The sequence below is a fragment of the Galendromus occidentalis genome, unplaced genomic scaffold (assembly GCF_000255335.2).
Source record: "Galendromus occidentalis unplaced genomic scaffold, Mocc_1.1 scf7180000077487, whole genome shotgun sequence".
NCBI lineage: Eukaryota > Metazoa > Arthropoda > Arachnida > Mesostigmata > Phytoseiidae > Galendromus > Galendromus occidentalis.
The window spans coordinates 687,564-711,255 of NW_003805475.1; the positions used below are offsets into that span (position 1 = coordinate 687,564).

The 23,692-nt window shown below is 51.7% G+C and overlaps 5 protein-coding genes and 1 non-coding gene across 6 annotated transcripts; 3 read left to right on the forward strand and 3 right to left on the reverse strand.

Annotated features, from left to right (window-relative positions):
* Window positions 1-830: 830 nt before the first annotated feature.
* On the forward strand, window positions 831-6,162 carry LOC100899572 (nucleoporin Nup43). Its single transcript, XR_003777125.1, has 6 exons — window positions 831-867; window positions 1,129-1,301; window positions 1,936-2,046; window positions 4,916-4,987; window positions 5,100-5,734; window positions 5,882-6,162. It is a non-coding gene; the product is annotated as a nucleoporin Nup43 (transcript).
* Window positions 2,366-4,582, reverse strand: Cog1 (conserved oligomeric Golgi complex subunit 1). Its single transcript, XM_003746023.1, has one exon. It carries the CDS (start codon window positions 4,580-4,582, stop codon window positions 2,366-2,368), a length of 2,217 nt encoding a protein of 738 aa, XP_003746071.1.
* A 142-nt stretch (window positions 6,163-6,304) lies between the features above and the next one.
* On the reverse strand, window positions 6,305-11,941 carry Coq8 (ubiquinone biosynthesis protein COQ8, mitochondrial). Its single transcript, XM_029112239.1, has 10 exons — window positions 11,793-11,941; window positions 11,505-11,660; window positions 11,180-11,417; window positions 10,897-11,081; window positions 10,606-10,807; window positions 10,351-10,498; window positions 9,968-10,213; window positions 9,671-9,883; window positions 9,463-9,578; window positions 6,305-8,159 (listed from the first exon to the last, which is right to left on the reverse strand). The coding sequence occupies exons 1-10, from the start codon at window positions 11,851-11,853 to the stop codon at window positions 6,305-6,307; spliced, it is 3,420 nt and encodes a 1,139-aa protein (XP_028968072.1). The 5' UTR covers window positions 11,854-11,941.
* On the forward strand, window positions 8,490-9,448 carry Vha14-1 (V-type proton ATPase subunit Vha14-1). Its single transcript, XM_018640544.1, has 2 exons — window positions 8,490-8,640; window positions 8,868-9,448. Exons 1-2 carry the CDS (start codon window positions 8,565-8,567, stop codon window positions 9,143-9,145), a joined length of 354 nt encoding a protein of 117 aa, XP_018496060.1. The 5' UTR covers window positions 8,490-8,564; the 3' UTR covers window positions 9,146-9,448.
* Window positions 11,942-13,471: 1,530 nt separating the features above from the next.
* On the reverse strand, window positions 13,472-18,303 carry Ipo9 (Importin 9). Its single transcript, XM_029112240.1, has 13 exons — window positions 18,174-18,303; window positions 17,700-17,890; window positions 17,344-17,503; window positions 17,048-17,190; window positions 16,624-16,933; window positions 16,292-16,428; window positions 15,853-16,173; window positions 15,639-15,766; window positions 15,306-15,534; window positions 14,957-15,184; window positions 14,620-14,850; window positions 13,867-14,496; window positions 13,472-13,760 (listed from the first exon to the last, which is right to left on the reverse strand). Exons 1-13 carry the CDS (start codon window positions 18,301-18,303, stop codon window positions 13,518-13,520), a joined length of 3,081 nt encoding a protein of 1,026 aa, XP_028968073.1. The 3' UTR covers window positions 13,472-13,517.
* A 981-nt stretch (window positions 18,304-19,284) lies between these two features.
* Window positions 19,285-22,308, forward strand: LOC100899716 (dolichyl-diphosphooligosaccharide--protein glycosyltransferase subunit 1). The gene is made up of 4 exons (XM_003745978.1): window positions 19,285-19,627; window positions 19,758-19,810; window positions 20,540-21,105; window positions 21,231-22,308. The coding sequence occupies exons 1-4, from the start codon at window positions 19,397-19,399 to the stop codon at window positions 22,166-22,168; spliced, it is 1,788 nt and encodes a 595-aa protein (XP_003746026.1). The 5' UTR covers window positions 19,285-19,396; the 3' UTR covers window positions 22,169-22,308.
* Window positions 22,309-23,692: the final 1,384 nt, after the last annotated feature.

Sequence of the window (23,692 nt, forward strand, 5' to 3'; positions counted from 1 at the left end):
CCAGTGTTCAGGGATCGCTGCTGCTGCCGCTGTTTCCGTTATCGCGATCGATTCGTTTCTCTTCGTTTTGCGATTGCATAAGAGACGAGCAGTAGTCAGAGGAATGCGAATTGCCAGAACAGTGAAGAGGTAGTAACCATCTACCCTTCTCGATCGGCCCGGTTTCGACTATCTCCCAAGGGCAATAATTCCCGTAAGCCGCATAGGGAGCCTTGAACGAAGGTTATATACCGGAGGAGGTTCCCGGAAAGCGATGTGAGAAAAGTCTCTTGATTATCTCGGCTCGATTTGAAGAGCCCTGGTTATCTTATTTCCAGAAATACTCTCCCTCACGATTTCTGCGAACCCCCGGTATTTTTTTCCCCCTATTCTCCGTATTCCGCACAGTTGACAATTTTGGAATGAGGGTTGAGGATTGCTTGTAGGGGTCAAAGAGGCGGAAAATTTCTCATACGCACAGGTAGCTCCTGGGCGGTTCAATAAACGATATGGAGCATTGGATTTGATCTGCTAGATCTCCGGGTTGAAGATAAACTCGTCAGGAGAAGGGGGCTGGAGTCCTCCTCCAAGCGGAGGAGAACAAGAGCTATCATTGAAATACCACACCGTCGGTGTGAGTGTAGGAGAACGCAACATCATCGGTGCCTTGACGCGATAATCCGAGACGGGTCTGCGAAATCTCCCTTTTCTGGTCCCGCAGCCTCCGGAAGAAGACAGCGCATCCTTCAAAAATTCTCCGGGGGTGCCAGGAGTTCTAAGCTGGGATCAACGTCATCAGCATCCGGGATAGATTCGTCTGCGATCGCCTGTGACAGAAAGTTCGGAATAAGATGCTCACATGCGGTCCATCCCCCCGCATAGCTCGAGGCTCGTGGAAAATTTCACTCAGCATAGAAGACGCCAGGGGGACACCGCCGCTGAGTCTTTGTGACGTCGGAGGAGACGGCGCACGGATCCGACCGCTGCCCTCTCAGTGCTCTGGTTGCTCTCTCTCTTTACTGGCGCCGAACAATATTTGAGCGAGGAGAATTGTTGTGGTCGTACCGTGTGTCGGAGATGGCGGTCTCCAGAGAGGAGTTTATGCAAACGAGGTTGACGACGCATGGATTGAGGTTCGGACTGCTCCAGCTGGGAACCTTGAGGGGTTCGTGCCCTGGGAGTCCAAGAGCTCAGTCGTGAGCTCTCTGGGAGCGTCTAAAATAATTGGCAAAAAAATCGCCAAGCTGCGCTTCATGCCCATCAAGGAGGTGACAGCAGCCCAGCGCGAAACGATCCTGGCCGTGGCTTCTTGGGACGATGACGTGAGTAAATAGTAGCTCCGCGACGTTTTGAGAATCTAGAGCACAACTCCACATTCTCACTCGGAGCTATTTGCGTTTTTCCGCGCCGGACCGGCGCGTAATCCCGCCCTCCCTTTCCCGACCCGGTCCCCCCTACTGTATGAGCAACTGGTGTCGGAGCTACACATATCGCTGGGATTCCCATCGAATGCGACTGGCTTTCCCAGTCTGAAGTCTCGTATTCGCCCGGCACTGTCAGGTACGCAGATATCCATCGAGACCCGAAGTCATATGAGCTCAATAGTTTTCGGATCAGGGCGCGAGTGACATGTAGGTATATCGAAGCTCCTTCCGGTGTTTTGGTTCGTCATCGACCTCTCTCCATGATGGTCATATTTTGAGAATCATGATCGGAGATTTCATGATTGATGGGATCAAGTCTTTAGAGGAATCTCTCCCACGGAAGCGGATCGTTGAGTGATGCGTCGGTGAACTCCGGGCATGAATTGAATCATCAGTATCGGATATCTATCTAGATCGACCGCACGGCTAATCGTTCGTGACGAATTGCATCAGACATCCCCGTGTCACATGAGAGATTAGACTGATTCGAAATGCTGCTCGGATGCGAATAGTCGAGAGCTCCATTTTACAGGACAGTGTCATCCAGCTCTGGAGCATCTCACGGGACCAAGAAACCGACGAACAATGCGAGACCCACGTCATTGCTCAAGCCAATATGAAGGGCGATGTTGCCGCCATGGAGGTGAGACCCTATTAAGTTTCACCGCATCGCTCACCGTTCCTCTGCAAGTGGTATGTATATCATTCCGCAAGCTCCTGGTCGATGAATTCCCTCCTTGCCCATGAGTTCTCTTCCCCGACGAGGGAAAGCTAGGGTCCGATGCGATAGGGGGGCACGCTCCCCTGACCTGATCAAGTCAACGTCGCGATGGAGGATATGGGGGTAAATCCATCAGACAGGTTCATTCTAGGTATCCGATCGATACCCGGAGTCATGAATTCGAAAGTCGGGTGGTCGTGACTGAAATGTTTTATTATATTAGAATATAGATAGGATATGTCTATCTGCGGAGCGAGGGAACGCCGACCGGGAGCGAACTGAAGCGTTGGATAGTCTGTTCGGCTAAAGGAACGACATTGTGGTCTTGACTCGTCTGTTTCCGTGGCTTGCCTGGCGTGCACCGGGGGCAAAGAAGGCCGTACAACATCGCCGTCTGAGCAACCAGTCCGATGACGCCCTCATCGAGATGAGGTCGCGCCATGTGATAATCAACCGGGTCTATCAACGCGATGCATTGGCTGCGAAAATCGTCGTCGAGGCTGCTGGACAGAAGTTTCTCCAAGTATTCCATGTCGAACAACAGCTGCACAGCTAGTTCTTGTTGCGCCGTTTGCGGGAGACAAGCTCGAGAGTCTAGGACTTTTTGGTATGTGTCTTCTACGGCTTTGGCTATGGTCAGATTGATTTGTGCGACGACCTTGACCGAAACCGCGCATTCCATTCTGTCCCTGATGTAGACCGAAATCGAGAACAGAAGTTGACTCAATGGGAACAGGCAATGCTGGGGCACGTGTATGGACGTTGACTGTAGCCCGCTCTCACCCTCTTCGCTCATCTCGATGCGAGCCTTGACGGATGACATTTCCAGGAGGATGCGGTTCACCGGCGTTTCCTCGAAAGCTTTTCGGAACGTTCCCATGGCTTCGTCGACCAACACATTCATCGCTGTGGACGCCGCAAGATCCCGACTCTCCATGAGGAAATCCCTCCGTTGGGTCCACGTACTGCCGAAGACTTTTTGCAGATTCGTGCAGGCGGTTAAACTAGCTGAAAGATGCGATAACAACGACAGGAAGTAACAACAGCGAACTCCGCTCTCGACGCATTGCGAAACAAACGCGCGGACCTGAGTGAGCTTCTGCTCGGTCGCCGTGCTCGTCAACTCCGCGAGGGAGCGGTATTCGTCCGAAGTGACTTCGCCGTAGGGAGCGAACTCCGCAAGCTGATCCAAAGCTGATTTGACTGCTGCATCGAGATTCCTGCATAGAGTTGGAACGTTTGACGATTTGATGCGAGAAGCCTCGGCGAAACTCGCGTGAACCGAGACGAGCATCTGCTCGGTGGCCTTACTGATAATGTCCTCGAAGATCTCAGCTATGCGTCGCACGATTGCGTCACGGAAGAACAGCTCGTAAACGTTCGGAGTTCCGTTGATACAAACGGTCGAGAGTTGGATTTCTTCGATCGACTTGACGAGATGATCATAGGTTTTCGCTATTGCTCTGCAATCGGAGAAACATTGCAGCTCGAGCGCCAGTTTCTGGCGGCAGCTCTGGCGTATGTCCTCGATGAAAGATTTCGTTTTCTCCCGCGTCAGACTCGTGAGTTTAGCCTCGTAAAGGCTTTTCGGAAGTATACAGCGGAACTCGCTGAGGTACTGTGCCAGGAAGTGTGTCGACAGCGAAAGAGGGTCCTCGACGAGAGATACAATGCCTTCGGTGCTGATTCGGTGTCTTTCGAAATACTCGAGAAAGTACGGACGGTCCGAGGATAGGCACTCGGAAAGACTCAGAGTTTTGATGAGATATTGTGCTATTGCGCTGAATTTGTCTTTGGTCAACATCATCTGACTGTCGAGAATCTCATCCAGGCGCGCTCGTCGTTCCTGGAAGAATGTTTCTACGAGACGCTCGGGTTTCCTCCCTTCCAAGATCGAGAGGGTGCAGAGAGTCTCGGCGAGCGCATCCTTATCACAAACCGGATCGGCCACGGCGGCGAGGCACGCTTTGTTCAGGAGTCGTGTCGAGTTCTTCAACGACTTCTGCGTGGACGAAAGAACCTCAGCGGGAAGGTTGTTATCACGTAGAGCCACCTGAGCGAGGGCAATTAGTGCAGCGGAAGAAATCATCTCGCGGGCTTCGATCAGAGCTCCCAATTTGGCACATATGTCCAGAATCAGCTTCGTTTGAGCGAAATTGGTGAAAACTTGAGCATCTCTGCTCGGAACCTCCAGAGGACACGGATTGAATTCACCGCAGCTGAGCGGCAGCTGTTGGAGCTTCGCCGGTAGTTCATCCACGACTCGTTTCATGTTCTGTATCGTGTCGGCGGCATCGATTAGATCTCGATACCTTTCTCCGACCAACTCTCGGACCTCGTGATTCTTCTTCGTGATGTCCTGGAGAATCCTCTGGCGTATCTCCACGATCTCGGCGATCGAATGCTGTTGAAACAGGGCATCGGCACCGGTGCTCACCGAATCTTCGTTCGGTATCATTGTGTGATCAACCGTTGTTCTACCTCAGCAGAGAGACGTACGGTTCTTCACTATTTTGACAGGTAGAAAAAACATCGACACTACCTATATTTTGACGGCTCTGGCTGGCGGCAGCGACGTGGGTTGTTTACTTCCGCCTCCGTCGTTTAAGTCTTCGAACGTGGTCTGGAGTCTGGAGGGGAGTAATGGCGACAGCGCGAACTTTCAAACCCAGTATTCTCCCTGTCCCCATAACGATTCCACTGCTGTCACCGACACCAGCCTTCGAGGACGAGAAACGAGGGAGAGAGATCCTCCCAGGATAATAATCTCACAGCGAGATTCTCTTTTCAGTTCATCGATCCCGAAAACCTCATCGTTGCTACATCCGCCAGCGAGCTGGTCTTGAATGCTCTGTATCGGTACGCGCAACTGCTCGCCTCATCCAGAACTCCAGTCAAATCGCTTGAAACTCACTCGTGGGGGGGAGGGAAAACTCCTCCTCCAAAGAGGGAAAAATCTATGTTTTCGTTTCTAGTCCATCAAAGAAACCCGACGATGGCCAGCGGCGATCGAATGCGCGATGCCCTATTCAGGTCTCGCCGTGAGACAAGGGACCGAAGGCGCGGAAGTTGTTACGGTCGGAGAGGATGGTTACATCAAGAGATTCATACTCAAAGATCCCAAAGACAAACCCGCCCAGTCGATCGAGTCGGGAGCCGGCTCCCTCACCTGCGTAGCCTACCTCGGTCAGAATGAAGTTAGTGTGGGAAACCTCGCGGGTCGCGTCAAAATTTTCGACCTCAAGAATACCAAAGAAGTTCGAGCATGCTCACTGTGACTCGCCCGGGATGCGTCAAGACGACCCGGTCGGCATCACATGCATACTGCAGCACCCATATCAGCCCCATTTGGTATTCGGTGGTACGGAAGCGGGCTCGATTTGCGTTTTGGATCTCCGCCAAGAAGATCAACCTAATCCGTCCGCGTTCTACAACTGCCATACCGTTCTCATTCCCGAGTTACGTTTCCACGCATTGTCTACTTCCCATCTCATGATCGTGTGCTACGACGGAACCGCTCTGTGGTGGAACGCGAGCAAACTCATGAGTCCATCCGAGACCACGGCCGATCTCGCGTCCTACCGAGAACTGAAGAGAACCGAGAATTCCGGTAGGCGTTCCGGAGCTCAATGCCCCCGCCCCCCTAGCGTCATACAATGTCTGATATCAGCGGAGCCGATATCAGATCTCTCATCATCGACCTCTGTCCCTCGCGCGTCGGAATCTTCGTAGTTGTGAACCGAATTTTTCTTTCCAGACACGAGTGGTTGGCTGATGCCGGATGTAATGAAGGACCGTATGGAAATTGAGAGACTCGAGGAACCGTCGATATTCTGTGTGAACTCAGTCGACTCTAGCGGCGATTTGGTCGCAGTCGGTGGTGATTCGGAGATGCTACAGATTTTTTCTATTCCTGTGTAAATATATTGCTATCCGAGCTGAGCGACGGCGGAAAGAGTGACACCATGTTCTAATATATTCTCTCATGAGAGCGGATATTGGTGGCAGTCCCACATTGGTATCCATAAAGACACCTCTTCTCTGATCGAAACAGTGTCTGTATTACTTCTAGTTTATTACAACAGTCATCGCCAACTACTCTAGATGAACATAAGTCGAGTGCTGATCCAAAAATATGAGGTCGTACCTCCATATGATAATGAGTCATTCAAGCCTCCCATCACAATTCACGACTGAGTATGGGCTCGACGGCTTCCCGTCTGTGCTTCAGATTCGCAAGTATATCGAAATAGAGTTGACGACAATCAAACTTGGCCTTCAGTTTCGCGCAGAGGAGGAAGATCCCGGACAATTTCCTGTGAATCGAGTAGATCTCCTCCGGAGGTGGACTGAGCCGATGCTTGAGCATAATGGGCACTAGTTGAGAAACTTTCTCTTCGGTCTCCCGACGTCCGAAGTCGAATTCGTCCACGGTGAAAGCCTCAGCCAAGATGAGCACGGCGTCGCAATGAGCCTTGATCATGAGCTCCTCCTCTTCTCCCGTGAGGAATCCGATTTCCTTGGAGTGGCGCACTATGGTGTCGACGTCGCCGCGTGTTGCGGCATCGATGATTTTCATGTACAGGTCGATGAAGGCGACATCGTATCCTCGGGATGCGCCGAAGTCCAGAAGGATGATCTTCTCTGTCTCAGGCTGATAGAGGAAATTCGACCAATTCGGATCGGTTTGCATGAATCGATAAACAAAAATCTCTTCCAGAGTCAGCCGCAGAAGATTCTTCGCGACATAATTCCGGAGTCCCTGACTCGCGTTCTCCAAACGATCGACGGGCAGGACGCCCTTGACGTATTCGGACGCGAACACTCTCTTAGTGGTGATAGACTCGACGACCTCGGGTATCATGAAGACCTCTTCGTGTTGAAGCAATTCTTTGAATCGCTTCGATGCCGCGGCTTCGCGCTGGTAATCAACTTCCCAGGCGAGCTCTCTGCGAGCGACTTCGACGAGATTGTTGATGAAGAACCCCCGCGGCAGAATATCCCAAACCTTGAGAACCATCATGAGATTGTCGATGTCAGAATTAATTCCTTGCGCCACTCCCGGATATTGCACTTTGATCGCAACGTCTCGACCCTCGAAACTTGCGTGGTGAACTTGACCGATGCTCGCCGCTGCGAAAGGCATCTCATCGAAGCTGTCGAACCTCTCCCTCCAGTTTTCTCCTAGTTCGCGCGTCAGAACTTGGTTGAGTTGCCATTTGGGCATGTAATGAGCCGCGTCTCGGACCCGGATGAATAGTTGAGATATCTCCTCCGGTACGAGTTTACTGTCTTGTATGCTGAGTATCTGCCCGATCTTCAGAGCGGCACCCCGAACCTGACAGAGAGTCTCCACAATGCGGTTCGCGTTGGCCTGACTCAACAGAAAAGGTTTCTTAGCTTCATCGTTCGATGTCAGTCTCCGCACAACCTCGCTCGCCGTTCCGACTCCGAGGCCGGCGAAAAGTCCTCCGTAGGTCAGAGCTCTCCGGAATCTCGTCGCCGGGACTTTCTTCGCTTTGGAAGCCGCTCCAAGACCCGGGTCCTTGATGGAAATCGTCTCGAATCGTTTCGTGTCGTTCACTGCTTTCACCAGAATCTCATTTGATTTTATCGGTTCCTTCCGAGATGCAGTGCCTACGGCTTGTCTCAGATTGTACTCGATTGTCATTTCCAGTAGCTGACGGAGGCCTTCGATAACGACGCACAAATTGTTCAGGCCGAAGGAGTCCTTCGGAGAAATTTCATCGATTCTACTCAGAACGGTTCGCGGCGACGACGACGCTGGAGATGTCGAGCTCGCTGGTAGGCCATACTTCAATAGAGCCTGACTGACTTCGGACATCCCTCGAGCAATCATCGCCAGACCTTGTGAGAGATGCTCCTCGGGGCTGTCATTGACCCTCCGTGAATCGGCGATCGGGGGTGAGTTCGACGATGTCGCCGACAAGCGGACCAGCGGCCCCGCCAGGAAAGGTGACCTCGGTCGGAGCATGGCGATCTCCGTGTGAGCGAGTGTCGGAACTCTTGCACTTCTTGGAAATCACAGCGATTTCACCTCAGACGATTGATAAACATGCCGAGTTCGGAGCCTTCGAATCGCGCACAGCCGCTCCGACTGGGGCTCCAACGAAAACACATGTTCCGACGATTAGGTCGTGTTTACGGGATATCTAGCCCGGAGCGGGATCGCTCATCCGGAATATTCCGGGGGAATCTCGTGGAGATAAGGTCAGGAGAACTTCGTGAACTCTTCCGATCTGTAAGGGGGGAAGGGAGTAAATGCCTCAATCTGTTCGCTCGGAAGGCTCCTCTCCCGCCTCGCTCATCCTCTCAATGATCCGTCTCATTTAGCTGGTGCTGTCACACATCCATGAGCAGAGATCACGAGACCACGGACTCCTAGTCTTGTGCTCTCGTCAGAACGGAACTCGTGAACGATGGCGTCTCGCGGAAAGCTGATTTCGATTATTGGTGATGAGGAAACCTGCGTCGGTTTCCTCATGGGAGGCATCGGTGAGTTCCCAATCCAGTCCGTGGGGGAGGTCTCGGTCGAAAAAATACGGAGTGGCTCTGGCTGCTCTCTCATGGCCTTTTTTCTCGTGGCCTTTTTTCTCTCTAATCCCCGTTTGAGCCATAGGCATCGAACTCTTCCGACGCTCGGAACGTCGACTAGGAAAAAATAGAGCACCCCTGGCTCAGGTTTCCTCCGGGAACTGATGGAAGTATTTTCTGAATTCTAGGCGAGATGAACAAGGAGCGACAACCAAATTTCAAGGTTGTCGATAAAGACACCCCCGTGTCGGAGATTGAGGAAACGTTCAAAACGTTCGTCAAGCGCTCCGATATAGCCATCATCCTCATAAATCAGAATGTTGCCGAGATGATCCGTCATGAAATCGACAAACACACTTCTTCGATCCCCGCCGTGCTGGAGATCCCCTCGAAGGATGCTCCCTACGATCCGAGCAAGGACTCGATCCTCAAGAGAGCTAAGGGAATGTTCGGAGGTAGTGATTGAACGATTCATCTTAAGGTGTGAGTTCTGTTATTGCGAGGTGAATGATTCCGCGGGAAGATGTGACGCTTAGATAGGTTCCTAGAGGCTTCACATGGATAACTTCGAAGCGAACGAGTGTATGGTCTTTGGTTGGAGATTTCCGAGCTCAGCTTTCCACCTTCGTTCACGCCGGAAAATAAATGTGATATCTTAGAGTTTCAACCCGAGTCTCTCTGACTGATTCGCTTGTTCGTTATGAATCGACATTCCGCGCTACCGCCTGTGCGCGGAGCTCATGAGAAATTAAAGTTCATTCTGTTATGAGTCGAAATATTCAAAGGTCTTTATTTTTGAGGAACGCCAGCTTCAGCGGCTGATCCGGAACGTTGATCAGTTTAGTGAAGCAGTCCATCGGTGTGTGATGACGATATTCGATAGAGAATTCGAGTATCATCTGAATAAGGAGAAAATAATTAGACTTAGGCCTCCCGCTGGACTTCGGCGAAGCGGTATGAAAATCATCCTGATGATCATTATCGATCTCACCTTTGAAATGAGAACATTTATCGTGTTATCTGCGAATCTTCTTCCGATACACATTCTCGGACCGTAACCGAAGGGGAGATATGCGAAAGGATGGTTCCCACGGCACTCCTCGCTCCCTCCGACCCGGAGCCACCTCTCCGGCCGGAACTCGGAGGGATCCACAAAGTGCTCAGGATCTCTCGACGTCGTTTGATTGTGGAGGACGATCATGGTCTGGAAGTTTCCATTCGGTTGAAGTCACCTGAAGGCTTCAGATCTTCGAATACGCGGAGCCTACGTTCTTTTAGAGAAACCTACCCCTGCCGGTACGTTATACCCGGATAAAGTGATATCATTCTCAAGAATTCGACCGGTTCCGAGAGCGACAGGAAGGAGCCGATGGCTCTCCCGGGTGCAAGCTCTGAGATATGAGCATGCATCTAAGTCTCTCAGTGTCGGTTTCTCCACCCGATCGAAGAGTGCTCGGAGTTCCTCGCGGAGTCGATTCTGGCACTCAGGGTTCACGGCCAGGTGATACAGCAGGAAGGTCATGGCGTACGCAGTCTGATCCGAGAAGGAACGATACGAATGTCAGCAGTTGCCCACAAGTCGGTGGATCGCGTGACCTCTCAGACATTCGACAGCCCAGTCAGCCGCGTCGGATATTCTCAGAATACGTAGATACTGTTTCGAGAACTTGCCGTATCGATTCCAGCCATGAAGATGTCCGTGATCATCGTATACACATCGCGCTTGTCTCCTGGCATAGAAAGGAATTGCTGGAGTACGGTCGCGGACTCATCGCTATCGGCTTCGGGTTCACTCTCCGCCAGGTACTGGTTGACAATTCTGCAAGGTCGATAAGGGAAGTTTAGGACCTGGAACTTCCAACCTGGTAGGATCACTCTGGATCCCGCTGGGACCGGGGCGTCGGTAAGCGACGGGGGATCTCGTACACTGTCATCGTGTCCTGAGCTCTCACGAGCTTCTTGTAAGTTGGAGTGTCCCAGTACCGCCAGAAGGGTAGCCCGTTCTCGGTCAGCATTATGACCCTGTTGGTCTCAGCGGCCGCTTCGATGAGTCTCCGCTGACGGCTCGATGGATCCTCAGGTGCTTTCACGCATCCAAGTCGGGTGTTGAGGGCAAGTAGACCTGTTGCTGGGGGAAGGAGACGCCACCGAAGGTGTCAGTTTCTCGAGAACCGTTGAAGACAGGTAGTTTCAGTCATGAATTTCAACTCTGCTAACCTTCAAGCGCCCAAACGTACAATGTCGGCACGAAATCTTTCTCCGCCTTCGAGCCGAACTCGTGGCAGATATCCAGAACATCATCCGCCACGTCGAATAGTCCGTCTCGATAAAGTTCTAAACTCTCTTTGCGGAGCATGGGCATCTGGAACTTCTGTCGCAGCTCTGCCCATTCTGCTCCATTCCTGGAACGAAACTCGGCTGTAGTCTCGGAAACTCTCAACCGGATCACATCACGATGATGGTTAAATTCAGCGAAGCTTTTGGACGCTATTTTACTAACGTCGGGATTACTCCTCCGTTCCGGTAGGTGTTTGGTCTCTGCTCGCGGTACTTCAACAGTGCTCGATGACTCAGTCTCGTAGGATACCGGCCCTCATTGCGGAAAACTGTCTCGATGTCGCGTGGATCGAAAACGTGCACCAAAGTCCGGTCCGCGACAACTTTTTCTCGCACCAAATTACCGAACTCTCTCTTTAATTTCGCGGCGTTCAAGTGCATCTTAGTGATATCGAAGCCACCTGATGGATCGTATAGGCACATCGGATTATGATCGGGAGCGACTCCTAATCAATCTGACGAATCGACCGAGTCTTCTTTTCTCTCACCGAACGGTAGAATGTATCTCCATATATTCCCCACGATCGGCAAGGGTTGTGGGCCGGGGATCTCCTCGAAGGGTCGAACCGGCTCATTCGCTTCGTCTCGGGGCGAATGCTGTGAAGTTGCTGTTTCTGCGACGGGACATCGTACACTGAGCGAAGCTGAAATTTTTTCGAGAACAGAGCTGCTTCAAGATGATTCTTGGTGATATTCGACGGTAGAAAAGCTCTGAGCATCCTAGGGGAAGCCAAATTTTCCGAGACAGAAACGCTCACAAGTCAAGTAGAACTCACAGCTTTGACGAAGACTCGGCGCGCGGCGAAGAACCCGCATGCTCATCTGGAGCTTTGTCATCCTTTATGTGTGACTTTGCTCAAGTTATGATTGGAAGTACATCGAGAAGCCCAAAGATTCTCCTGCTGAAGTCTCGTTTTTTCGGCGTGTGAGTTTTCGGATCTTCAGCGGTGCTGTCTCCGAGTGGAGAGAGGAGCGAACTTGTTTTGAAGAAAGCGCATTGTGTGTCCCGCGACCAGATGTTGCAGTCTTCACAGACTGCAGAGCCGACTCGTGATATCCTCAGAAGACCGGTCGCTTCGGCATCTACTTCACTCCGAGTTGTTTGGGACCGCTCCGGTATTTGCTTTCGTGCAGCGGCGTACCGCGTTCCGGTGGTGTCCGGGCCAGGGTTCCTTGATATCGTGGTCAGAACGTCGATAAGATTCCCTCTCGTTTGTCTCCAATCATTTCAGAGTATTTCAGTCGCAACATTCGAGAAGAATCATGCCTCGATAAATCTGAGGTTCCCTATGAGTTGCGTCTACCGGTCCATCCATAAGGGATTTTCGCGGGCGATCTTGGTGCCTTGAGCGGATTGCTACCGGACGGTAGAGAACTTCTCCGACGATTCTTGTTTTTTGATCTATTGATATTGAATACTACTGATCCTGGAGAACTTCTCTCAGAGACTGAATCATGGGAAATCATTGGTACTCCTTTGCCCCGAGGCCTCTCGATCCCGAGAGGAACGGAGCGACACTCGCGCAGCAGAATACTGGCTCGAGCCAAGACACAATCAGATCTTGCGTGTCTTCGCTCGGAAGAACTTTCGGCTGTCGATCCTTGCGCAGAAAAATTTCTCTATTGCCAGAGTGATTCCTGATACGTATCGTGACTAGAACCATGTTGGCACGATGACCGTTCCCCAAACAAAGCTTGATGATCGAAGCATACCGAAGAAAACATACCACTCCCTCAACTTATGGTCGAAGAGAAATTCTCCAATCGGCGGACGCGGGCGAATTGCCGTGCAAGCCGTCACGCAGTCGTTATTCGATTCCTCTCACTGTCTCGATGGGATCAGAGCTAATGCACGATACGCTTTCAAAATGCGCAGTCTATCCGCAACACGATGCTAATCCAAGAGGATTGCTGTATTGGTGGAATGCGCCAGTGAAAGCGGACGCCTCTCCCAATGTGACCTCCGATATCGGGGAGCAGCAGGAGACGGCCTCCACAAGAAACGGCCTCCATCCAGGCGGATTTCCATCTGATTGTACGACCATCAAGGAAACCTATTGAGACCCTGGACCCACGATACACGCCGAGAGGATTAAAATTTGCTCCACACGTTTTCGGAGTCAGCGTCCCCGATAAAACAGAAGGAAGAACACCAGGCAATCATCCCCAACGTCGTCTTTATTCCAGGAAACAGGGTGCGTCACTCATTCCAACAGCTCAGGTCGGACGTTCCTCCGAGAGGACTACGCTTTAACATGTACATTCCGGCAAGCGTCGCGAAGCTCCGGCTTTTTCGAGAGTGACAGTAGATATCGTTCACAGAATTTCGTTCCTAAGTCTTGATATTTGCAAAGGGAACCAACCTTCGTCACTTCCTCCGAGCTTTCCGAATTCCGATGAGAGCACCGACAGTCACAGCCTCATGACCCATAATGTTGAGAGTCCCTGGTGGACCTTAACAGGACCCGAATGAATTTATTTTTTCTAAACCCCGCGCTTCCTCACACGGAAAGACCCATGGCAGCCAGAGCCGTCTTCTCTGCTGGCGTGTGATGTTGGCTGAAAGTTGAATAACAAGGCAGTCGAATGATGTTGCGGATGAATTCCGAAAGGTATTTTTTGAGGTCGATCTGATACATCGGGTCGCTCCGCCGTTCCGGATCGTCGTCGTCCATGTCATCGTATCCACCGCTCTCCATGCCGCGGAGAACTTCTGCGACATCGGCATCGAGCCCCTCGAACACCTGGAATGGAGCCGAACAAATCGACTTGAGGTGCGCTCCCTTCAAATAAGATTATGATCGGATCATGTATCATTCGATCGATATTCTATTCGGCTCTTGCGCTTACGTGTCCCGGGCCGCTGTTTTCGATCTCGCCTTCGGAATCTGTCTCCTCGTCGTCATCCTGCCAAGCTTCCTCGCTTTGTTGGAAAAGTTCTCTAAGAACAAGTTTATACATCTTGACTACGACGGGTATTTCGGTCCACTGCACGGGATTTCTGGCCGTCTGCGACCTCGTCTTCGAGCCCACGTGGTTGAGATCGACGATTTCATCCCCTTTGACCGTTATGTTGAGGAGCCTCTCGTCGTTTTCGCTCAGAGCGTATTCCACTAATTTCGCCAGAGCCAACATCGTGACCTTCGTGTCGTTGTGACCGAAGAACAAATTCTGCTTGCTGCACCATTCGGTCAAGACGTACGCCAGAGCTGATTCCCCCTTCGGACCGGGAACGGAGGAGAGGAAATTCAGCAACGCAGGGAGATCGGAATGGACGAGACGAGCGAACACCAGAATGAGATTTTGAGCCACCGAAAGAGTCTCGGTGTGCAGGAGCTTGCTGAGCACCGTCCGCAAGAGCATTTCTATGCCTTCTTGGCCCAAGTCACCCATCCCTTGCGAGACCACGGTGCTGACAAGTCGGCCCACGAGAGCTGCAGCTGATTCCGGAGCTTTGGGATCCATCAAATGCTCGCATATCTGCCGAAAGAATTCGATCTGACCGACGACGAGCGAGAGAAGAAAGCAATTTCTCTCATTCGGAGCGCACCGCCGGAACCTCGCCCACGACCTTTGCGAGCTCGACAGGCCTTGATCACTCACCTGCAGAACCAAATGCATTCCGTTCTGACCACGCTCGTCCCTCCACTGAACGAGCTGAGGATACCCGTTGAGAACGTAGGCCCTCAAGCATTCGCCGCCGTTCTGCATGCATGTGATGTCGTCGGTCGAGAGCACGTACGCGACGCAAGCGGGGAACCCTTGATTAATGAGAGCTTCACAGAGTGGCGGTGACGAATACTTCACGAGTGTCGCGAGAACATCCAGAGCCACCTGCGGAGGAGCGGGATGAATATCATGCCGTCCAGAGAAGATAAGGAGTAGAATTGGGAGAATCGAGCCAGACTAATTCGGCGATTATATCTCGGCGACTACTCACGCCGTGCATGGATGACGGCATTTTGTTGTCAGATGAGGTCAGGATTTCGATAAGCATAGGGAGAAGCCGCTGGAGAAGCTGAGCTGCACATCCGGGCGTTCTCGATAATTCTTTGAAAATGTCCTGACTTAACGACACCAGGACGTTGTCGTTACTGTATTTGAGGAAAACTCCGATCGCTAACGGAGTGACTTTCGGCTCCACCATCACAGTGAAGTCGGCGTCGATCTGGAATTTCAACAGAGGATCAAGCGTGGGGTGAGCATGGGGGGGAACGTTTCCTTGACAATTCGTTCAAGCCGCAGGGGGCCCGGGGGTCGACAGCGAGGATGGAGAATGTTGCTCCTACCGATATGACAAGCGTGAGAGCTTCTAAAACGAGTGATAGAGCTTCCGGAGTGGCTTGCTCCGCCATGAGGAGAAGTCCGTCAATCGAGGGTCCGAGGAAGGGAAGAATCAAGGCGCCTGCTCGTTTGCTCTTTAAGTAATCACAGAAACCATACAGCGCCTTCACCGCGGAAATCCGGAGAACTGCCGGTTGTGAGGGCTGAAGTGCGGTCACTGTCGTGCTTAAATAGCTGCAAAGCGGAAAAGCTGAATTAACGCATCCGATCGAACCGCCATCCCATTGCTCAGTTTCCGGAGTATGTGTGCATACCGAGGAAGGAAACACCTCTCATACCTCTGTAACACAGACTGTTGCATACAAGAAGGGAACTTTGAAGCGAAACAGAGACATCGGCCGACGAGGAAAGTATTGGCACCCGGCAGATTCATATCCTCCGCGACGACAGTCTCCAGCATTGAGCTCTGGAATGGACAGCTCCGCATGAGGATTCCGAATCGATGAGTTTGATTGCATGCGAATCGCTCGACATGGAACCTCGACGTCTCACCAAATCGAATTGTTGTGGCATTTTCTTCGAGTGGTACTGGTTCGTCAGTAACCCTGACATGTTTTGTAGAGCAAACATCGAAGCTTCATGAAGTTTCCACCAGAATGGGCTGTTGGCCGTGCGGAGCGTAGCCGCCTCGGAAAGTTGGCGGGTGACGGCTGAGCAAATGGGCAGGACGCAATCGTCCTCGAATTCTGCTATCAGAGCAAGCAGCACTTCGAGAGCGGAAATCCGCACACCGTAGGCGAATGTTTCTTCATCCTCTTCTTCGACGAACTTGTCAGGGTCTTCCAGCCAGCCTTGCATTTTCTCTTCGGTGACCTTGAGAGATTCACGATGGAAAACGTGACGTCAGTTTAGCTCCGAAATCGAATTTCCTCAGGAGGGGCTCGCGATCAGACAGAATCGGCGTGGGGAGATGGGATAGTTGAATACCCACCTGCATGTATATGATGAGATAGAAGAGTAGCTCATCCATTCCTTTGTGCACCGGATCCTTGAGTTTCGGGCTCTCGACCAGCGCTTGCACAAACTCGAAAATCGATTGAATCAAGGTCGAAAGGCAGTACATTTCACCTGAAGAATGGGAGAACGACTGAGCTCGATCGAGGATTCAATAACCCCACCCCATGTAGCCGATTCCATGCCTCTAATTGTCCGAGAAACGATAGCGTTTCGTTGAGCAGGAGCAAACGAGTGTGTTCGTCACTACAGATCAGCAGACCTAGGGGGCGCATTTTCGCTCTTGCAATCATTGACGACGTTCCTAACCATCTGAATCTACATCCGTGTCCAAATCCTCGGTGTTGTTGACCTGGGTTTTCACGTAAACTGCGGCCGTCTCGGTCAAAGTCGCCCAGACCGGTCCGAGGATATCCCCGAGGAATGCCTGTAAGCTGCGCGGACTGTGACGAGCTATTTCGGTGAGACATTTCAGTACTTCGATCTTCAGTGCAGGATGGAAGACCTGGGCGGTCGGCACCGAGAGAATCTCGACGAAGGCTTTCATGAAGTTGGGCAACGCCGGATTGAGGTGGGTCTTGATGACACTCTTGTCAACGTGGGCCATGGACGAGAGCATCTGAGGAGGATGGGATATGCATCAAGAAGGTTCGTTTCCGGAAAAGAGGAATCCAGATTGTGTTCGGGTCCAATTGGATTCCGTCGAGGGCGGACGAGATCCTTCCCAACTCACCACGGCACATGTCGAGAATATTTGTATCGATCTCGACTTCACTTTTATGCTCGCCGAAGGACTGGTGAGCAGATTGTACATCTCCGGGAGGACTGTAGGAACCATCAGGACCATCTGAGCCTCTGTTATGTCCCGACTGAACTCTGGAAATGCAGGCAGAACTTGATTTCAAGACGGAACGAAGACGGGGAAAGGCGATCGCTGTCGGCGCTCGTTGCCTCTTCCAATCGAGCTCAGCGCCGCCCCGCGACCGGGAAATTTCAAGCCTGTCCATCCCCTGACCGTGGCGCACTCACCTGTGAGTACGCGCATGGCACCGTCTACCGCGTGGGGTTCATTCGATTTCAGAGCCTGCATGAGTACGATGAATAATTGAGCCCAGTTCTCGGGCCAATCATAATGTGCGATCGTGGATATGGCGTAAGCGATAGTTGAGCGAAGTTTGTTGTGAGGTTCCTAGAGGGTGAAGATACAAAATCTCAATGACATGGCTCCGCTATCGAGCACGGCTTTCGGAGAACGAGGCTTCGATTTGTAGATAGGAAGATTGGGGCCGAGCGACCGGGGGACATCCTTCCCTCCGATCGCTCCTCCTGTCGCAGGGGTGCCGAACCCCGTCATGCTCGAAAGCATGGACTCATCGGAAACTCGCCTTGAGACCCAGAGGGAGAATCGTTCGGACTTGCTCCTTCGTCTTGCTCGGACACTCGGGCAGAATAAACTGTTCAGCGTCGACCGACCAATGCACATCGACATATTGTTTCAGGAGAACGGAGCCTAGCTGACGGGATGCGAAGTCCAGATTGGAATCCAAAATAATTTCGCAAAGATGGATCGCGTAGTCTGAAAGCAATCAAAAGAATTATCCTCAAGAGAAGTGGAACTGGATGTGGTTTTCTTCATTGCAATCCGAAGCAGCCAGCGGTGGCCTTCTTCGACGATCCGAAGTCAACACGGTGTCTAACTTCCATTCATTGAGCACTCGGGAGTCGGAGGGAGACAGCCCACCACTGGAGTTCTGGCACCTGGACGAAGACGTTTCACCCTGGAGAAAACTCCACACCGAGGAGAAACTGCCCTCCGGATCGATCCGGGAGAAGCTCACTCCAGAGAAATGCGCACTCACCGTCGGTAACTTCAAGTGCCTTGGCTTTCGCTTCGGCCTGGCTTCTGACATTGGAGTCCGCAATTTGTAATTGACGTAAGGTCTCTATCAAAGCCTGCCGCAGGTCGCGGTTCGTCGAATCACCTCCCATGCCGCGTGAAAATCCGTTTCAGAACTCAATTCAATTTGAGATAAACACGGCCGGGGAGAAAAACTCGCGTATATGTTCGACGGTCGAGAAGAGGAGCAGAGCGGTGTCGAGCAGCCGAAATGGCGCCAAAATGCGGATGCGGAATCGGTTTGCCACGGGTCCGAGCATGATTGTCGGTCGCTCCCTTGGTTTTGGGCAGCAGGAGAGATGGGCGCTCGGAAGCAATCATGATTGTATCTCGGGCCGGCTCCTACCCATCTCATGTGACAGCTGAGATCTCTACCTTCCTCGCCTTCAATCGGAAGCGGCCAACTCCCGCCACCGGCTCCTTAAAGGAGGTACCCTCTCCTCTCCCTCAGAGGGACGCGAGCCTAGTTCGACTCCGTCCAAGCTTCTGCTGTCAATATTCAAATGGATTCGAGATCTTCCGAGAAGAATTCCCGAAAGCTCCGAATGCCCACCAACCGATCACGCAACTGATCACGAGATGGGACAGAAGTACCGTATCTCAATGGGGCCAGAGCCCTGATCCTGCCGACGCCAACACGAGCATCCTGTGGAAAGATCCAAGAGGAGGATCCAGAATCCAGAGTGCGGCTCGAGTCCGCTCGAGCTCCGCTGGTCTCTGTCGCGCTCTCAACCGCACTCCGGACGAGCCCAGCTAGCCGCTACCGACTTCGGGCGGCGAGCGGTCAGAGGAAGGATGGAAGCGCCTGATTCGATCTCCTGCCGTCATCAAAGATCATCCTCAGCAGCAATCTCCGTGAATGAATTGACAGTAGATCCTCCTTCGAGGTCTTTCCCCGTCGCACATTCATTGACTCCATTTCCACCCTGGAGTTGAACTCGTACCGGTGGGCTCTTCTCACGAACCGGATTGTCGATCGATTCGCCGCCTCTCCACACCGACTAAGGGAACTGTTTATCTGAAATCCCAGTGCGGGCACCCTTGCGGCAGCGTGTCCTGCATAACAAACAACCGGCGTCTCTGCTGATGTGTCGTCGGTGGCCGTCACCTGGGAACGATCTCTGTTGTTGAAGATTTGTGGAGTCTGGCCGAATCTTCACAAATCGATTTTTCCGCGACGGAAAAATGCTCCGCGTTGCAGCGGTCGTGCTTCTGGGCTGCTGGGGGCTTGTGACCGCCCAAACCGTTAAGCAATTCGAGAACGTCAACGTTGAGAGGAATATAGACGTATCGTCTCAATTGGTTCGCGTCACAGCAAAAATCACCGCGGAAAATAAAGGAGCTGCCGCAGCTTCGAGTTACCATGTAGCGATAGACGCTGATGAAGCCAAACAATTGAGCTACATATCAGCCACGGTGAGTCTGAAACTCCGAGCAATGGAAATCACTAAAGTCATCCGTTGGGAACTAGGTACTCTCATTTCGCGACCTGTTGTCGATTTCACGGCGATAGGCTCCCCTTAGTTAATGGGATCGTTTCTTCCAGAGCGAGTCCATACCCCTCGGTGTCGTTCTCGACAAAGCTGCATCTACGAAAGAGTGAGTTCTCGAAACTTCGTGGAAGTTGATGTTTGATCGTCAGTGGAGTCGATCGTGTAGCCTTGCATGAATATTCGGAAGGAGCCCCGAATACAACCACGGGAGCGCTCGGAAAGTTCAACCTGATTCATCCTACGGTTCCTCCCTATTCGATACATAGATGTTACGAGGCACAGGGAATCGCTAGTGTGTTGAGGATTGATCCTTGACTGATACAAGGATCAATCCCACGAATCGGCGAATCAAGGCTCGAAGTCGGGGAAGAATCAGTATCTTGGGAGAATATCATACGAGGGATGCTTCGCGTAGAACGCCCCCGACAGATATCCTCCGAAAGCAATTTTGGATGTTTCAGTACAAGGATCTGCCCCTGAACTTTGTGCCTTTGTACTCCAAGTATAGTCGAATATTCGTACGGCTAGATATGAGTGGTGCCGGAGACAAACACACGGAGTGCGTTCTGGCCTGAGCCTCTCCTACCAAAGATTCTCCGAAAGAAACGTTGGGCATTTCACTGCGGAGACTCATTTCCTGGTTTCCGCAGCTTTGTTACCCTACGACACGTTCGATTCGCGCGATTCGAATCGCATCAGCTCGATTCCATGGGGAAGTTTCAATGCTCCCTTGTTCGTCCGAGTCGGGATGCCCTTCCTCACCGCGAATTTCGCTCTCTTTCCGGCGTTTCTCTCGGAGTGAAACACTCGAATTCAATGAAATCGTTCTTTTCAGCGTCGCCTTGTACAAAGTCACCTTACCAACATCGATATCGCCGGGCAAGACCATCAAGCTTGATTTCGTCTACGTCTTGACGCACTGGCTGGAGCCGTTCCCGTCGGAAGTGCAACAGGACGAGAAGCAGTTGGTCATCTACAGAGGGAATCATTATCTCTTCTCGCCGTATACCACGGCCAAGCAAACGACCAAAGTCAAGCTTGCATCGAACCGCGTTGAAAGTTACACCAATACGCTGAAACCAAACGCTCAATCGGACTCCTCTGTGACCTACGGACCCTACCTGAAGATCGCGGCTCTGACCAAAGAACCGTTCAAGGTCCATTACGAAAACCAGAATTCTTTCTTAGTTGTGAAGAACCTAAAACGATGGATCGAGGTTTCTCACTGGGGAACGGTTCAGGTCGAGGAGACCGTCGACGTCAAACACGAAGGTGCTCGTTTGAAGGGCAGCTTCAGCCGATACGACTTCCAACGAGAGATGAGTCCCTCAGCCGCGGTGAAAACTTTCAAAACTTTCTTACCGTCCGGAGCCAGGGATGTGTACTATAGGGACGAGATCGGTGAGTAGGACTTCGCCCCCTCGAGTTTTTTCCGTGGAGGAAGACTAGACGATCGTTGAATTCGAGTTGGTTATATTACCTGAATCTTCCATTCTTCATCCTATGAATTTGCTCTCCTATTCCAGGGAATATTTCGACGTCCCACCTCCGGAAGCGCTTCGATGCGGTTGAAGTTGAGCTCCGACCTCGCTTCCCGTTGTTTGGAGGCTGGAAAACCCACTACCTCCTCGGATATTCTGTTCCCACGACCGATTTCCTCCTGCACGACGGAGTTGACGGTTTTGTCCTTAAGATAAACTTCATTGACCACATCTTCGACGACGCCGTGATCGACAACGCTGTCGTCAAGATCGTTCTGCCTGAAGGCTCTAGGGAAATCCGCCTGAAACTCCCCTTCTCAGCACAGAGACACCCGGACGAAAGACATTACACCTATTTGGATACGACGGGTCGCGTTGTTGTCGTCCTCAGTAAACAGAACCTCGTTGAGGACCACATTCAACCGCTCGAAGTCCACTACAAGTTCAACAAAATGAGGATGTTCCAAGAGCCCTTGCTGGTCGCGGTGGCTCTCTTCATTTTATTCACGACGGTCATAATCTACGTCCGCTTGGACTTCTCCATCCGTAGCGACCCGAATCAGGAGCAGAAATGGAAGCTCCTCTCACTGCAGGAGCGCATCGCGCGCTCTCAAGACCGACGGGATGCGATCTACGCGGCTATTGATCAGAGTCTAGCGAAGTTCAAACTATCCAAGGACCAGGCGGGATTCGAAGCTTCCCTGAAGAAGAATCTCCCAACGCAGAAGCTCATCTCGGAAGAGTTTGCTCAACACGAAGAGGAAGCGAAGGCTGGGGCAATGAACGCTGCTCTCGAAACCATAGCCGAGCTGAATAAGCTGGACAAAATTCTCCGAGACACCCTAAACTACCAAGTGTCAATTCTCGAGAAATTCATCGCCGGCAAACTGAACAAGCAACAGTACACAGATCAGGAGATGGTCCAGAGCAAGAAGAAGCACGAGACTTACGAGAAAATTCGGGACATCATCTGTAAACTCTAGACGAGCGGGGGGAGAAATTCTAGTCCGGATGACTGTGGTTCGCCGTGAATGAGTGAAAGTTTTCCAACTGCGTTTCTGTCTCCTCAAATGCTTTATTTATTGAAAATATAGTCGGGCAAAGAACTGTTGCTATTTACGGAGAAGATTTTTTCATCAATGTGGAAATCAATACTTATGCTTACCGATCATCTGTATCGTCATGAGTCGCTCACGGACCGTTCTTCAATCGACCAATCAATTGATCCACTCCCGAATCCGCTCAGGCGACGAGGCTCGTCGGACATATGACGTTCCCCTCGAGCCTCGACCAGGTCCTTAGTGGAAGCTGGAGTTCCTCTATTGGCATAACTGCTGGGGAACCTCGAATACGGGGAGGAATCTTGGGCGTTCAGAAAGATGAAAGGCGGAACGTTCCGTGTGCTTCCACGAAGGACTGCTCCCAACGAGCGTCTCCGGATTCGAGGGGGGCGGCGGGAGACAGCTCCCGCTTCAGATGAGGCTGGCTACGAACTCGAATCGGATTAGACTCTAACTTCGGAGCACGCCCTTCCGAGTCGAGGTACTGCTGTCTCGGAGCTGATCGATAGATGGAGGACTCATTCTAAAAGACCGGGGGGAGAGCGGCTTGAATGACAAGAGTGAATGTTTCCCTCTGCTGGGAAAAAGAGCTTGTTTCCCCCTCGCTTTTCATTCACTGTCATTCAATTGTGAGAGCATTTAAGAGATCGCTCCTGTTCGGTATTAACTGGCACTAATTGTCAGTCACGGAAAATGACAGAGACTTCCGCAAACCTCTTCGAGAAAATGATTGATTATCCCCAGCCCGTTCATATGTTCCGATATTGCAGCGTGTCGTGCGGACCAAACGAGGTTTGCGGAAGTCCTTGTCATTTTCCGCAAGAGGTGCCTTTTGAAAGAAAAAAGAAGCATCCAGATCATTGGAAATCGATCATTTGTTCTGTTTTCATTGAGGGGCTCCCGCTCTACTTCTTATGGATTCGACGGAACAAGATCCGAGCCGATCAGGCGTTCTCTGTCTGGGCTGCTTGTTCTAATAACGAATTGGCGAGCGACGTCGCTTGGCACTCCATTTGTCGGGATCCCGATTCATGCTTCTCAGTCAGAAATCATGGAGGTCACCCGTCTCGTGATTGGGAATACTCTGTAACCCAGAATATGACGGCAAAAGCTTCGGGATAGCTCGTTAGGAGAGGAAGAAAAGTGCTCGAGCTCGCTAAGAGCGGAAATTTTCTCGCGGTCATCCACGGAGAAAAAGACCAATAGCGACAACCTGTTCGTTATTTCAGATTCCCATTCTCAACTCCCCCATCCCGAAAGACTATCGCCTCGCTGTGGGAATTATCGTCTACCCGGTAGACCCCTTCAGAGTAAATTAGGGCGGCACTGTTTGGATTATCAGTTCGAGAGAAAAAAATCTAGGTCGTCAAACGTTCTGCGTCGCCAGGTGCGACTCACGATCTGCTTGCTGCCAAGAAACACCTCAAGTTCTTCGCATTGCGACGG

Coding starts and splice junctions, on each gene's coding strand:
- LOC100899716 (XM_003745978.1), top strand. CDS start 19,397: ATGCTCCGCGTTGCAGCGGTCGTGCTTCTGGGCTGCTGGGGGCTTGTG. Junction 19,628..19,757: donor TGAGCTACATATCAGCCACG/GTGAGTCTGAAA, acceptor CGTTTCTTCCAG/AGCGAGTCCATACCCCTCGG. Junction 21,106..21,230: donor GTACTATAGGGACGAGATCG/GTGAGTAGGACT, acceptor CTCCTATTCCAG/GGAATATTTCGACGTCCCAC.
- Cog1 (XM_003746023.1), bottom strand. CDS start 4,582: ATGATACCGAACGAAGATTCGGTGAGCACCGGTGCCGATGCCCTGTTT.
- Coq8 (XM_029112239.1), bottom strand. CDS start 11,853: ATGACAAAGCTCCAGATGAGCATGCGGGTTCTTCGCCGCGCGCCGAGT. Junction 11,418..11,504: donor GAGATACATTCTACCGTTCG/GTGAGAGAAAAG, acceptor ACGATCCATCAG/GTGGCTTCGATATCACTAAG. Junction 10,808..10,896: donor GTACGTTTGGGCGCTTGAAG/GTTAGCAGAGTT, acceptor TCCTTCCCCCAG/CAACAGGTCTACTTGCCCTC.
- Ipo9 (XM_029112240.1), bottom strand. CDS start 18,303: ATGGGAGGTGATTCGACGAACCGCGACCTGCGGCAGGCTTTGATAGAG. Junction 16,934..17,047: donor TATTCTCGACATGTGCCGTG/GTGAGTTGGGAA, acceptor CATCCTCCTCAG/ATGCTCTCGTCCATGGCCCA. Junction 15,535..15,638: donor CAACAGTCTGTGTTACAGAG/GTATGAGAGGTG, acceptor TCCGCTTTGCAG/CTATTTAAGCACGACAGTGA.
- Vha14-1 (XM_018640544.1), top strand. CDS start 8,565: ATGGCGTCTCGCGGAAAGCTGATTTCGATTATTGGTGATGAGGAAACC. Junction 8,641..8,867: donor TTTCCTCATGGGAGGCATCG/GTGAGTTCCCAA, acceptor TCTGAATTCTAG/GCGAGATGAACAAGGAGCGA.